Source organism: Henckelia pumila, chromosome 2, assembly GCF_033568475.1.
Source record: "Henckelia pumila isolate YLH828 chromosome 2, ASM3356847v2, whole genome shotgun sequence".
Classification (NCBI taxonomy): Eukaryota; Viridiplantae; Streptophyta; class Magnoliopsida; order Lamiales; family Gesneriaceae; genus Henckelia; species Henckelia pumila.
This window is the reverse complement of record NC_133121.1, coordinates 22,221,488-22,237,794: the sequence shown is the minus strand read 5'-3', so window position 1 is coordinate 22,237,794 and position 16,307 is coordinate 22,221,488. Positions and strand designations below refer to the sequence as shown.

Below are 16,307 nucleotides of genomic sequence, written 5' to 3'. Positions count from 1 at the left end.
TAAAAATGATTGTACAATTTGTAGTTAATAGAGTTTGTAATTAAGTGTAAAAAAATATTATTAAATATGGTATATGATTATATTTGAAACAAAAAAAAACGTGGATATTATAATTGAAACAAATAAAGTATAAGGTTAATTGCATGCTCGTAAAATTATTTTACGAGCATGCAATTAACTCTATTTAACAATTAATTTTTCATGTTTTCAAATTTTGAGCACACACTTTCTTGAAAACACGTACAGACAAGTGATGAATTTTTAAAATTTAAAAACATGAGAATGTATGTATTGAATATTTGAAAACACAAGGAGTTGCTTCCTTTGTTACATGAGATTTTTAACAATCTTGAGATTTTATAAGAGATTTCATAAATGAGATTTTTAACAATCTTGAGATTTTATAAGAGATTTCATAAAAGTGGTGTATGCAATCAATCTTGTAATATAAGTAGTTTCAAACAGATGTTCCCGGCTAAAATTGTGCAACCTTGTACATAACACCATCCTAAAATTGAGTAGGTCTGGGAGAACCTGACGCCATTCATATTTCAGTTCACAAATAGTAATAAGAAGATATCTGAATAAAATGAAAGCCAGCGGCAAAATTTGTTATAGAAAAGTCAAATGAGTAAAATACAGTTTACCAGTCACATTTTTCCATACCCTGCCAATTGGGCAAAAACATGCATATATTTTCTAGGCTTCAACTACTTTTCGAGCCTTTTGCCTCTCCATCTTTTTGTTAGCTTTCTCAAATTCACCACCTACATTGTTTTCTTCGGTTAGGAGCTCAATTCTTGCGAAAACAGGCTTTGGCTGAGCCGTAACTTGACCTTGCTTTAGCCCGCCCCATCTGGTATCATTCTGTAGCAATAATTTAAGGAGTAAATCATGTGAATTTAGGAAAAAGGGGTTAATTATGTAAATAGGATCGTCATTTAGGAGAATTGCTGCATTGGGTTTATAGAGGAATAAAGACTTACCCAGGTGACACCATTGAATTGATCTTCAGAGAAACCGAGCTGAGCGTATATTCTTGAAGACAAACTAGGAGTTATTGGAGATAAAATGATTGCTATGATTCTTAATGCTTCCAAAACAATTACGAGATCCTATCCACAAGAACAAAAACAAGAAATCATTTACACAATGCAGGAATAAGCAGTAGAAACTTTAATATAAATACATGCGCACACATTTACACGTAAAGATACCTTGGTGGCTGTTTCAAAGGCCGAACCTCCTTGCTTAAATAGAGACCATGGTGCTTTTTCATCAATATATACATTTCCAGCATTACCAATCTCTAGCACAGCCTCACAAGCTGAAGAAAGTTCTAAATTTTCATAGTGCATCCGGGATTTCTTGACCTACAATATATGGAAGTAAAGTTAGATCAATGTATCTCCTTGGCACTGGCAACCAAAGGTACTGCTAAATCAATGAAATCGTCAAATAAAATCAATTCCATTACCCAAAAGATGTATAGGCTCTTGTTTTCTAAAAGGATAAACTAACTGCCTTCAAGGTTCTGATACTCTAATTTCTTAGCATAAATTCAAGTTGATTCAAGTCGATATCAAAATAAAGAAACGGTGGAAAGTTTAGCTTTGAAGCTCATTTAAAAAAAGAAGGATGAGACAATGGTGCATGCCACTCTTGCTACGTAAGCACGAGTCATAAAGTTCACTGTACAACTCATATTACATATGTTTCAAGTTAGTTCCACCTGCCTCCAACTAGTACATTGAACAGTAAGAATGGACAGTAAATTTAATACTTCTTTGTAGGGGCCAGGTGGCCTCCAATATGCTTAAAAACATTCGTGGTTAACTTACAACCACTGAAACAGGGTAAAACTCTCATCTAGCTAGGAAACATACACAAACAATCTAGACCACTCAGACACCTAACCAACGCTCTTATCCCACCTAATATGGCACCCCGAAACTCAGACGATAAACATCGTTTAACTAAAACATCAATCAAGGAAATGAAAACCCTTTAAAACATAGTGAGATATAAACAAATCTTAAGTAATGTGAATATAACTAACTAAATGTGATTGTAAGAAACAAAAATCAGATTTTATTCAAGGTAGGCAATATGATTTTTGGGTCAGGGGATGTTGGGATTATGATTTTCAAACTGGAGGTATCAGTGATTAGACCCAATTTCAGGAAAAGTGGATGCAGGAAATCCTACTTAACAAGACAAAAAACGTTCAATATATATCCTAGAGGTCAAGCAGGTAAAGCCTATAAGGTCATCATAGCACCTAGTGATCCACTCAAGCACCTAAGACAGTTGCTACCATGGGAACATACTGGAATACTTTCGATTTAAAGTGATACTTTAATTATGCAACACAAGGAAAAGTTTGTGTATCTGTGCATAATTGCTCTTTATGACTGGTGTCAAATATGCACAAAATAAATAAAAACTGTAAAATGAAGGAAAACAATAAGTATAAAACCATGGTTAGCCAAGACAAGCTCAATTTCTTTATTTTGTCTCTCTTATAAATAATATTCTAAGTTTCATTTTTTTTTGTAACAAGTCACTCACCCAAGTGTTAAGCCTAAGCAACGGCTAAAGCTTGTTAATTAATATCACCCAGGCATCTTGACTTGACAACCACGGTTTGACAATAGTTGTATGTATATTCTAAGACAAGGAACTAACAGTGTTTGTGTTCCTCATTTTCCTAAAACCCCGACAAAATAGCAACTTTTGATGGGAAGGTTACCAGCCTCTCCACTGTATCCTTGAACATATTTCCTTCAGCCGCAACAATTGAATCAACCGAAAAAGTTGATTGACAGTTCTTTTTCAGAAGTCCCAACGTACGATTAAGTAGGTTACCTAAGATGAAAGATACAATGAAGTGAAAAATTATAGCATATAAAAGCGTATATATAGAATTGTCGATGTTGATTTTTTTGATAAGAAACTTTATATATATATGAGAATAAAATCTTACAAAAGGCGGAAAAGATATCCGCTAATTCCAAAAGAAAATAACGACTCCCTAATCATATCAACAAGAATTGTCAATGATTTATGACTTACTGATTAATGAAACAGAGAAATCCTAAAGGCTAAAACCATTTATATCAGTTCATCACTTCATCTACTGTCAGCAGTTGAATTTTATCTAAGTTTTTCCAAATAAACATGGAATGTATTAGAAATTTTGGATTTCAAAATACTCAGTTTAAAATTTTATCCCTCTTTTGGGCACATTATTAAGATATATACAAAATTCACCTTCCAAGTTTCCCATTATGTGTGAAATTTTGAATTCATGATTATAATCTACTAATCTTGATTCACATGAAATCCTAATCAAGTGAATAAACGGCTTACAAATAAACATTAGCAACAAGTTGAGCAGTTCCTCAATGGCTCAACATCAAAACATTTTTCTAAACTCCCTCAACGAAAAGGAAGTTTTCCAAATGATTCATTATAATTTTCCTAGTAACTGTATGACTACAATATTCAGGTATGAGGACTCTACTCTTCAAGTATTTAAAAATGTAAGCTCTCTTTTAACATATCTATCCATGGTTAGATTAATCATTTTACTGTCTCGGCATCTAAACAAAATTGGCTAGAAATGTAACTCAGAAATTTATTTTTGGCAGGGACGATGAAGTACCAATAGTATTTGCAAGATGTGCATTAATAATATTGATGAAACGGTCCTCTGAGTAGTCCCCGTCACTACCAAATTCCACCTCCTTAAGGAAGAAGTACCTGACTGCATCAGGTCCAAATCTGTGCACCAGATCAGTCGGTTCAAGAGTGTTTCCCAATGATTTTCCCATTTTCAGACCATCCTAAAATATAAAAAGCATTTCTGCATTAAATAAGAATTACTAACATGAGTTATACATGAACTAATGTATAATGATATGTTTTGTTTAAGAGGACAACATCCCTCAGATTCAGATCAGGATTAGAAATGGAAACCCAAATGAGACTACATAGACTATTAGCAGACGCAGAGAAAAGTTCACATCAGTAATCATCAGAGTAGTGAATCCTTAGGGCATTTCACGGTGTGGAATACAAGAATACAACAAATTAAATATGCACTAGGCACTTGGGCTGAATAAGCAATGCTTGGATCGTAACTTGAATACTATTTACTCCAGGAAAATTGGTGAGATGGAAGCATATATCGGTTTTGGTTGGACATTCTATAATTTTCAATTCAAAAATTCTAAATGAATTTTCTTTTTTATGATCTGAATGATTTTTTTGAAAGTGTACTTTTTGAGAGAATTTTGGAATATGATATTATGTTTTGTTTTTTGAAAGTATGTTTCATTAGTCTTTTGCAATTGATCGATATACTTTATAATTTGTAATTTTTATTGTTAAAGTATATCGAACGTTGAAAACAAAAGATATTGACAGCTATGGCATTAAAATGCTGAGTTCAATTCCTTATCCAAAATATTATTTTTCTTTTGAAAAGAAAAACTATTATTTACAGAAGCCTTAAACATGAAACTTCATAATTTTTAAATACAATTGCATGGTACTTAATCTAAATTTCCTCACCTTTTTAATACAGCACATCATTATACATTTTTTCACAAATACACAATGCAAGACTACTAAATTTTTTTCCGTCGTCTGTTTCAACAAATACTAATGTATTGGAACGTAAAATAAGCTGAAGAAAAAAAGTGGAACACCATGGGACTGACTCAAATACCTTTGTCAAGAATCCATGGCCAAAAACCTTCTTTGGGAGGCTTAGTCCAGCTGACATCAACATTGCTGGCCAATACACTGCATGAAACCGTAATATGTCCTGCATAATATTTATCAGACATGCTACAACCATCACAATAATATGAAAATGATGGGTTTAATTTATTCAACCACATTTTTTGATCACTTAGGATAGAAGACTTCAATCATTAGGGACAACGTGACATCAAAACCTCACTCAACATGAAGAAAAATAAACTCAAGCATAAAAAGGCATAACCGTCGAAGCGTCCCCATATATTAAGCTTCATCCAAAGTCCCAGAACTATCTATTTAGGCATCCTTCAAATTTCAAAATGAAGTGTAACTGAATTTTGACCCAACAAACCAAGTAAATTTCAGAGATAGTTTTTTCTTCATCTCCAAGTTTCTATCAAATTCCATCAAGTAAACCACGAAAAAGTAATGGCTGCAGGTAAGAGATTCCATTAAAGAAGGAATTAGCACTTATACCTTCCCAATCAAATGCAGTGATGCAGGCCAACCTGAAGAAATGACAGTTTGTAAATCAGGTTGTTGATCATTTTCCTTTGCAAGAGCAGATATGTAACTGCCAGACAAAAAGAGAATGGAGTTGGTGACATGGTTGTCACATGAATATGAATAAACTAAGCAAAGAAAGTGAATGAAGTATGTTAATCAAAAAATACAACACATGGAATATTAGAATATCAAATTACAAATGCAAATTTATCTTTTAAAAACACCACGGACTAAAAGAGGAATTTTCCTTGGTCAACCAATCTTTCACAAAATCTATTTATGCAGATGTTGACTAGGAATAATATAGCGTTTTAAATAAGGTACACAGGCATATAAATATAATCAGTAGGCTTACTAGCTTGACCAACCGAATGATGTTATATCATCACATATCGAATGATGTTATATCATCACATATCATTTCTAAGACAGACTTAATAATATAACTCGTTGAATATAAATACAGATTACAGACCATGTATTTTTATTAAAATCCAGTCCATTGTGGCACGATGACAATATATGTTTGCTAATATCAAGACATTTCCACCATTATGTTCCTCGAATGTTTAGTACAGCCACCACAACCGCCAATCAGTAAGGCTGTAAGCAGAAAATCCATTCATTTTTCTCAGTATATAATAATTCTAAAAATATACTCAATATATTCTGATAATGGTTCATCTTTCCCAATCAGTAGAAAATGGGTAACCCACTCCTAATCCTTTGCTTGTAGAGGCACCTAGTTCAATCATCCCGAAGGTGTAATTTTCTAACAGTTCAGCTGCATGTGGAGGAACCAGGTTTCTGCTTAATTCAAAGCCAAAACAGATTCACAGTGGCAAAACTCAAGGTTGGCTGTATTAAAGAGAGAAATACATAATTTCTGGTCAATATCTGAACATATTTAATCATTTTAACCTAATGAAAGAACAAATCTGGCAATCAGAAGAGATATGTTGACTGATGCCATGAGAAAATCTGAATACAGATAACAATTAAGAAAAAAAAAAGAAACAAAGAAAGAAAAATGGGAAAATTATTATAGAAATCAAATTGGAGGAAAAAGACAGTAAAATCAAAGAGTTATGCAATATGGTATGACAAAAAAAGAAATTGAACTCCATCATGTTGTTTACCACAGAAATTTGACAAGATTATGGAGTATCAGATTAATAGACAACATAGGATGAAGTAAATTACCCCAACAAAGCATCAAACCAGACATATATAGTCTGTTTAGAATCATTTGGCACTGTAATGCCCCAATCCACAGATGACCGGGAAATCGAAAAATCAATCAGGCCACTTTTTATCCAACCTTGCACCTGGGAGTGTTTTTACAGAAGTCATGCTACCAGAAAGTGAAGGTATCAACAAAACCTTGTAAAGAATCATCAACATTACTGAATCAAGTGAAAATATTGAAAACGCAGGAGCAATGCAGTTACACGCTGCAGAAAAAAAATGAAAGGTAACTACAAAATTTAAATCTAGTCCCACATGACATAATGCACTTTCAATATATAAATTAGTTTAATAGAGAATTTGTGGTATTCTTTGCAATTCACAAAATCAACACATTCTAGAAGTTTTAAGTACAAAAAACACTATTCTTCCATGTCCTAACCTCTAATTTTTCCCAAATTTAAGGAATGCTTCTAAAACCGAATGTAATAGAACTTGGCGCATGCCACAGTGGCTTAAGCACCTGTGTAAATCCACATTTTTCATGAAAAAGAATTTCAATAATGACCACAAGCAATGTTCAAAAAGCTTCAATAAACCCCTCAACTTAGCGCTGAAACTAAAATGTGTTAAATTCACTGAAAATTTATATTTTAACCTCATCATAATCAACCAACTTCAAACTATCACTCAAATGAATGAAACAAAAAATTGTTATTTACCACAATAACAAAGTGATGATGCACATTAGACATTAATCAAATATTTTTTTTAAAAAAAGTAACGTAATTTCTAAAATAAAATTATCAATATCTTAATCAATGAAGTAATAAAATATCATAATAAGTCTAAAATAACATTTTTTCTTGTTTAGAAACTAGCAAGTCTACAATACAAATTAATATGCCTTTATAACATTAAAAAAATCGTAAATTTATCTAGAGCACCTCATTTAAACGAAACGGAGGCTGCACAAAATCTGGATTCTCTGTCAAAACCTCTTCTAATTTCGTTTGATACTTTGAGAGGGCAAAGAAGTAATTGTCTTCCTTCCTTTGGACACATGGCTTCAGGTGCATGGGACAGCAATTATTATCCAACAATTCCTTCTCATCCTGCAGACATTAAATGCAAAGTTACGAAGGGAAACTAGCTATCTGAAGAAAAAGCATAAAAGAAATCCCTGATATGCCTGAGTGAACCGGTTCAAAAACAGTATGCCACACAAATTGGATTCCATCTTCACACCCTGATTGTTAATCAGGGTACAATGGAGTTTCTCTTATCTTGATTGGATACAGCACTCATAACTTGCATCATAAACTATTTGATCATCCAGAAAAGTATAATAGATTCAAAACATCTTCGTGAGACCAGACCACACAAGCAGATGCCAAACATATTCCATGTCATATCACCAAATACCAATTTTATCTGTTCTTCACTTAAATCAAAGTTATATTGGTCATCCTTCTCTGCTCTTCGGTTTAATCTCTACTACATGTCCTTCCCTTGATCATTTTCCCCTTCTACGTGCAAGAATTTATACAAGTATGTTCCACTATAACAAGAGTTACCGTGATCATATAAATTCCAGCAACAGGATCATTAAATAATTATGGCCCAGAAGAACATGTGATGACAGATTATGATACTTACAGGACAGAGAACAGAAAAACAATATAAACACTTGTCTCAACACGGGACAATACCTTGTACTCCTCACAATTAACACAGTATAATCCTTCATAGTCGGCACGATATATATCACCATTGGCAAGAACCTTAGAGTAGAACTCTTTGACAATGTTTTCATGTTTCAGATCAGTTGTACGGATGAACTTGTCATAACTGATGTCTAACTGCCACAATGAATCAATGCAATAACAAGTAGGAAATCAAAGATAACAGCATAATCCCTTGAAGATTCACATTAACTAAAAATGAGAAGGAACATACCTCTCTCCATAGTTCCCTGTAAGCCAATGAAATGGAATCACAATGTTCCCTAGGGCTGGAACCAATGGCAGCTGCAGCACTAGCAATCTTTTCTCCATGCTCATCGGTGCCAGTTATAAATATAACATTTTTCCCAAGAAGCCTCTGTGTAAAATATTGAATAATTGGTGAAGTTCATTCTATTGAGTGGATATGTACATCTATTTATAATTACAAAGAGTAAATCATATCCATTGAATAAGGGATAACAAATCTCATCCTACCTAATTTACAAAGATAATATCTTATCAAATTAACAATATATATTATAAAATAAAACCCTAATATATATTATAAAATAAAACCCTAATTTATCATAATCTACACTCCCCCTCAAGCTTGGTTGTAGATGTTGATGAGACCAAGCTTGCCAACAAGAAATTCATGAGCCTGTTCTGATAGTCCTTTGGTGAGCAAGTCAGCCAACTGGAGAGAAGTAGGAACATATTCAACACAGAGATCACCCCCTTCTATCTACGATCAACTTCAACATGTTTAGTCCTATCGTGGTGAACCGGATTATGAACAATACTGATGGTTGATTTGTTGTCACAAAACAATGTCATAGGTTTTTCAAACTCAATTTTCAATTCCATCATAATTCTCCTTATCCAGATTAGTTCGCAAACTCCATGGGCCAGTAACTTCAATTATAATTCAATTATGGTTTTTTAAATACTATAAAACGAGTGAAACAAATCTCACATATAAAAAAACGGGCAACCATATAACTGAGTTTGTAGCTCCACTGTTTCTCTGACAGACTGCTTTCACACATGATATATGCTGAGAACTGGATTCACAAATTTGATTCTTGTTTTAACATCGCAAGATTCATTGATTCATTTCATATTTAAGCAAACAATTACAGCATTATCTACCTATCAATCCCCGCCAATCGAAAAAATATGGCATGATGTTGCTTCTACAATGATGTTGGTCAGGAAAACAACAATATTTAGCGCACAGGCAAGAGACCCGAGAATGGACGCTAGCAACTAAACATTAAAGTTATGGAAGTGTTGGTCAGATATTTAGATAAGGAAGCTCATCAATAAGCGCCAAGGTACACTGGATGAAACATCAGAGAGATTGCATTTGAAAATGCTTTAGTACATACAACACAAGAATAGTACTAGCACTTGATACTAAGCTATATTAAATGATTCAATCGAGCCAAAAAAAATTTTTTTGTATTTGTAGTGTGGGCACTACTAGCACAAAGCAAAGCAAGGGAGGCCAGCAATTTAATGGCCAACCGGGTAAGAAGGGCAAAAGTGAAATCCAAAAGACAATTCTGCACTATATAATAAGAGTTACTGTTGATAATTGATCGAAATAAGTACATAGAATTTAAAAATCAAGATGCCCAGTTTTTTCAACTAAAAGGGTACCTGAAAGCGCGCGATGGCGTCGGCAGCAATGGTGGTATATGCGCTGCCCATGTGAGGTGGGGCATTAACGTAATAAAGCGGAGTAGTGAGGACAAATGGTTCGGCGGCATTAGCGCAAGTGCAGTAGAGAGCGGTTCCGGAGCTGGGGCGCTGCTTAGAGTTCCTGGGAGGACTGAAAGATCGAGACTTGAGGAAAAGATTGAAATCTGGAGACGAAGATGAAGATAAGAAGCGAAGGGTGTTTTGTATGGACGACTGAATTCTGGACGCCATTGTAGCAGCCCTTGGCATTTCCAAGTGGATGGAGTGACTCACTTACTTGTGAATTAAATAAGTTTTTCATTTTTCCCCCTTTTTTCCTTGTTCATGCTTCGATATAAATACATAAGTCAATTTGGGTTAGCCCGTTGGGTTGACTCAGTTCAACTTAATAAAAGGTGGGTTTAGATGAGTCAACTTGCTTAGGCTTGGGGCTGAAAAATTAATGATTTATTTTTATTTTTATTGTTATATGTGTATTTTTTAATAAAAGTTAGTGATTTTTTTTATATTATTTACTTTATATAAAATTTAGACATGAAATCAATAATTAAAAATTTTATTAATATGTTTCTATTAATATTTATTTATGAAATGATATTTATAATTAATTATAATATTTTTTATTTATTTTTATTTATCGTGATTCAACCCGTGGGCCGGACCGCCTAACCCGCAACCCAACTTGGGTTGGGTTGAGTTGAGGATTTTTAGCCCGTCAGGATGGTGGGCCGGCCATCATGGACAATAATAAAAGTGTTCTTAAATTTTTCCGTTTCGATTGCAAAAAATGAACAGTTTAATCGATCACTCTGAAACCTATCTAAGCTATAGATATAATTGTCCACGTTTCTGTGAAAAAACCTATAAATGTGTATGTTCGAAATCTCTGCTGAAATATCCACGAGCTGATTTTTAACATAGTTGAATATCAGTCAATTAATTGCTTAATGAACTGGATCGTCAAGTTTACAATCTCGCAATAACATTTTGTTTTTGGATGATTTTCCTTTATTAAATAAGTCGGGCAATTAAACATGTTGGGCTAAAGACACGCTTATACACATAATTAAGTGTTAGACAACATCTTTGTTACCTTTATATAGAAGATTGACGGTTATATTTGAACAAATTTTGTACTTTGTATCTTCATTCTTTCGATCAATGAAGGAATTCATTTCTCTTCCAATTTTTTTTCAGAGTTCTCATATGATATCAGAGCTCAGGTTACATCGTTGTATGTTGGACTGATGATAGTTGGTTCACCCGTTAATGTCTCAACGGTCCAGTCATTTCATTCATATGCGTGATATGGGTGTGTTAGTGTGTTAATTGTATCTCATATCGGTTGGAAAAAAATCCTGGGAGCTTAATATAAACATTTGGGCTAACCTCTCTCTTTGAGTTAGTTTTTGGGGTGAGTTAGGTTTAAGTCCAATAACAGAGAGCTAGAGATTTGTTGTTGCTTTGTTTGCTTTTTTTTTTTTTTTTTTTATGGCAAGTGGTAATCCTTCGTCGCATGCTCAAGCTTCGAATTCCAACTGTTCGAATGGTCGGTTTTTATTTGAAGACTCAAGCCATCATTTCTATCTGCAAAATGGAGATCATTCTGGTTTAGTGTTAGTTTCTAATCAACTTACAGGTAACAATTATAATACTTGGAATCATGCGATGTCTATGGCTAAATTACACAAGTCTATTTATGGTATTAAACAAGCCTCAAAGCAATGGTTTTCCAAATTCTCTTCCACATTAGTGAACATTTGATTCAAACAAATCGTATGCAGACAATTCTTTGTTTGTTAGAAAGCGAGGGAACATTTTCTTAGTTTTATTCGTCTATGTGGATGACATTGAGTAGAAAATAATTTTGGACAGCAAGTTCAAGCTCAAAGATCTAGGAGATTTGAGATATTTCTTAGGCATTGAAGTGCCACTGGCACATCACGGTATATCCATCTGTCAACGCCATTATGCTCTTCAGATATTGACTAAAGTAGGGTTTGCTGGCTGTAAACTGCACAACACTCCTATGGATGCTAACTTGAAACTTAGTTGTGATGAAGATGAGTTATTGTCTGATCCATATGTGTTATCGAAAATTGGTTGAACAATTGGTGTATCTTATAGTCACAAGACCTGATTTAGCTTACTCAGTGAAAAGTTGAGTCAATTCGTTGCTAACCCGAGAGACACACATCTTCAGGCTGCATATTCAGTGCTCAAGTATATCAAAGGAACTGTTGGGCAGGCAGGGGCGGATCCAGGATTTCGATCTTGGGGGGCCGTCTACAAGCTAGACACAATATTAAATGATAAAAAATAAATTACAGTATCAATTATATTCACCTAGTTAAGCATCAAGTGTATGTTTCGAAAAAAAATGTGCACATTAAACTAATTTGACTTTCATTAGAATTTTAAAAGTTTTCGGTGATTTTTAGCAATTTTTCTTTAAATACATATCATCAATACATCCAATGGAAAATTCATTTTGCTTTGAAACCTAGTGTGTATGGCGTAAAAAAATTATTGAAAATAATCTATATATTTAATAAAAATCTTAATTAAATATGAGCATATTAATTTTAAAAAAAGTGGGCAAAATTTATTAATTTCGTACAAGTCTATATATTTTTGAAAATAAATTAAAAAGCATATATGAAATAGATGTGTAGTTTTAATTTTTGAGAATAAATTTTAAAAATATAAATAAATATACAAATTCCATTTTATTTGTTATTATTATTATATTGTCATTTTATTTTATATAATTTTAGACAGTAAATTTTAAAAATAATAATAATATAGTTAAAGAAAAGAGGAAAATAATAAGAAAACAAATTACGGATGTGAGAGAACAGGAAAAAGAAAAACAAAAGAGAGCATAAAGAGGGAGAAAAGAAAATAAAGTGGCATGGCCCAATAGAGAAAAAAACAGAAAATTGCAAATTCATGGAATTATTTGTCAGATAAACCATGTTTTACACACACCAAAAAACGTTTGATGTTATTGTTTACTAACAACAAAGAGATGTAAACTTGGGGTTCCACCATGAAGGATAAGTTCGGAGCATTTTTATGCAATCAGAGGTAATAACTGATATGAAAGTACGGAAGCAAGAATGAAAGCTTTCTCTCCACCATGAAGGACTTCTTCATTCACCAACAAAATCAGGAACTAACATTTCATCTGCAAAGCAAAATCGAACCGAACGGTCATTACTCATTCCAGATTTAGGATAATTAAACTGAAACTGTCCTGTAAAACTAGGCCAGCATCTTCTGTTTATTGACATATACCAATTCATTTAACTTCAAGCCAGAATTTATTTGGCTCCACCTCAAATGAAGTTTAGTTATTTGTAAAATTACAAGAGATGAATGAGGATATTTTCTTTGCATGACAGAACAATTAGAGGAAGGAGGAAACAAAGGCAAGAAGTACTATCGTGCCAAATTTACAAGCATCCCCGCTCAAAGAAATGAGCATAAACATACCAACACATACTATTCTAATCCATCAATGTACCTAGAACATATAAGCTCACTCACAAGAATGAAGAGTCAAATTATCAGCAGGACACAATTAGCCAAAGGTAGCTCATCGTTAGCAACTTCTTGAGCACCAACATCGGAACAGACAAGATCATTTTAAAAGGTAGCTATCAACCTGAAATGAGTCCTATATGGAAGTTTGAGCAGTATAATGTAAAATTTTCTCATAAATCTGAAAATACAGTTACTACAGCAGTTTCTACCAAATTCTAAAGGATAATTAGCACAATCATCAAATAAATATGAAAGTAACATGATAACTAAAAATGTTTAGCCTCAAATCTTAATGAAAGTAATCTAGACTCGCTAGAATATTGATGGAACTCAAATAAGAATACATAGACATGGTTTGTGCACCAAGGACCTTGGTGGTGAGTTCATGATGGAAAAATCAATTCCAGAAAGTACCCTCAATTCTAAAAATATGACATGGCCAATAACAGAGTAAATTGCAAAGAATTCATTGGACCACATTTTGTGGCACCCAACTTCCCATGAATATTGCTGTCACTCCATCATTTTGATGCTTGTGTCATAAAACAAATCGTTAGTGTCTTTGGGGGCAAAGAAACTTAAAAAACTGTGAAGAAAAAAATGATGGACTGGCATCAGAAGGAAACAAGAAAAACCAGTAACTCAGTAAGTAACAGAATTTGTTACAAGATCTCAAATCTCTCTCACCGCTGTTGGTATGTGTATAACTTCTCATCATTCCATCAACATGAAGCACCCAATACAACAATGTAAATTTGATTGCCAAAAAAGTACTATAAACAACTGATGATCGAACAACTTAGCAAGTATGTACACAGATGAGATATCCAAGGTAATTGAAACTAGAAAACTACTGCTTGATTTCACAATGTATGAATGTCCCAAAAATCTTTAGTAATACTAATGACAGTTATCCTGGACCTAAACAAACGTAGTACAAAAACAATAATCTATACAAACATAAAAGGTGATAAGCTGATTAGACTGTGGCCAAACTCAGTTCAACTATGACTCATATAATAGACAAAGCCGCCACAGACCAAATACATAGAACTTTAATCACGCAAAAATGAAAGTTAAAATCAGACAACCTTTACACGATAACATGGAGAAATTCAAATCAAGCCAGTAAAATCCAGAAATACAAACAATTTAGACATAGATCTAAACTTCACAAAATCAGTCGCAAGGTTTATGACCCGGAAAAAAATACTCACTTCTTCATGTGCCTCTGCGCAAACGGAGAATTCTTCTTGTCCTCCTCTAAAAATAAGAAAAATAATCGATAAGATAAGGAACGTTTTTATGGCCAAAAACAACGAAAAAATTAGGGGAAATCACGAACCAGTGAGGCTGAGGGAGAACTTGGTGATTATGGTGCCCGTAATTGCAAAACCCACCAGAAATGGCCAGTTTCGATTCCATTCCCTCTTGAAGAACACTGGCCATGGATCGAATTTCCTCATTTCCACGTTCTTTCTTCTCTCAGCTCAAATGTGAATCGGTGCAGGAAAGGGGTTGAGAAATCGAGTGCGATTCTGTGGAGGGCAGTTCAGTAGATTGAAGTGGGCTTTTTTGTTGGGCTTTGATGCTTATGTACTGCGGCCATTTAAGTGGGCTTACCCAGTCAAAGTAATAGGCCGGTTAGAGCATGTACAAGGACGTGTGGAAGTTGGTGTGGTTAGGGCTGACAAAAAATACCGAAATGTCGTCATACCGCTTTTACCGTACCGAAAAAAAACCAAAAATATCGAAAATTTCGGTATACCTTAAATTTCGGTACGGTATCAATTTTCGGTATCGGTATCGGTATAAGATTTTCGAATTTTTGGTATTTCGGTATACCGAAAAAAAATCGGTTAACACAGTATCGATATGATACCATGTATACCGATATTTTTTAAAAAAAAACAGTATAAAAAATCGGTATACACAGTATCATACCGATACCGTACCGAATTTCGGTATTCGGTACGATATCGGTATGGATTTATGTCATACCGAAACATGTCGGTATACCAAAATTTTCGATACGGTATCGGTATCGGAAATTTCGGTATAAAAATTTTTGGTACGGTATGCGGTATTCGGTACGGTAAGCGGTATACCGTACCGAACCACCCCTAGGTGTGGTGAAGTTGGTAACTTGGAGGGTGTTTAGCAGAGCTTAAAAGCTTTTTCAAGCAGCTTATAAATTGTTTTAGAGCTTTTAAGCTCTAAAAATTTTTGTTTGGTAAATTTTTTTAAAAAATAGCTTAAGCTGTTTTTAAAAAAGTAAGGGGGAGGTACTTTTTTCAAAAAGATCTTATTTTAACATTTTATCTCTCTAAAATATCCTTAAATATTTTATTAAATCTCCATCATATCCTCCATCCATTAAATATTAAATATTATTTTTTAAAAAATTCCAAATCACAAATTTTTTTCTAAAATAAAATATTATAACAATTTTATTTTTTAATATATGTTTATTTTAAATTATTTTCATATATGTATAACTCGAAACATTATTTTCATATAATTATACTCTTTTTGGTAATTTCGACAATAAAAAGATCTTATAATACCAAACACATCAACATCTTTAAGTTATTTAAAATAAGTTTATCCAAACACTTTAACAGATTATTTTTAAAATAAATTCTAACAGTTTATAAGCTCGTAAAATAGCTTTTAAGCTCTAGGAGCTTATAAGCTCTTTTTAATAAGCTTAGCCAAACACTTGATCGCATGATGATGTCAATGTTGATAATTTCATTGTATATTTCTACAGTGGTGTGGTGATGTTGTAGTGGTGATGTTGAAATAATATTTTTTTAATCCATTAAATAATGTTTTTAAAACATAATAAAAATACAC

General features: G+C 33.3%; 2 protein-coding genes across 2 annotated transcripts; both read right to left on the bottom strand.

Annotated features, from left to right (window-relative positions):
* Positions 1-585: 585 nt before the first annotated feature.
* Positions 586-10,171, bottom strand: LOC140882252 (methionine--tRNA ligase, chloroplastic/mitochondrial). The gene is made up of 12 exons (XM_073288123.1): positions 9,858-10,171; positions 8,425-8,568; positions 8,178-8,327; positions 7,413-7,580; positions 6,481-6,605; positions 5,248-5,344; positions 4,736-4,834; positions 3,668-3,848; positions 2,753-2,868; positions 1,218-1,373; positions 987-1,115; positions 586-867 (listed from the first exon to the last, which is right to left on the bottom strand). Exons 1-12 carry the CDS (start codon positions 10,146-10,148, stop codon positions 700-702), a joined length of 1,824 nt encoding a protein of 607 aa, XP_073144224.1. The 5' UTR covers positions 10,149-10,171; the 3' UTR covers positions 586-699.
* Positions 10,172-12,826: 2,655 nt separating this feature from the next.
* Positions 12,827-15,017, bottom strand: LOC140883923 (ATP synthase small subunit 6, mitochondrial-like). The gene is made up of 3 exons (XM_073290546.1): positions 14,794-15,017; positions 14,666-14,711; positions 12,827-13,089 (listed from the first exon to the last, which is right to left on the bottom strand). The coding sequence occupies exons 1-3, from the start codon at positions 14,912-14,914 to the stop codon at positions 13,086-13,088; spliced, it is 171 nt and encodes a 56-aa protein (XP_073146647.1). The 5' UTR covers positions 14,915-15,017; the 3' UTR covers positions 12,827-13,085.
* Positions 15,018-16,307: the final 1,290 nt, after the last annotated feature.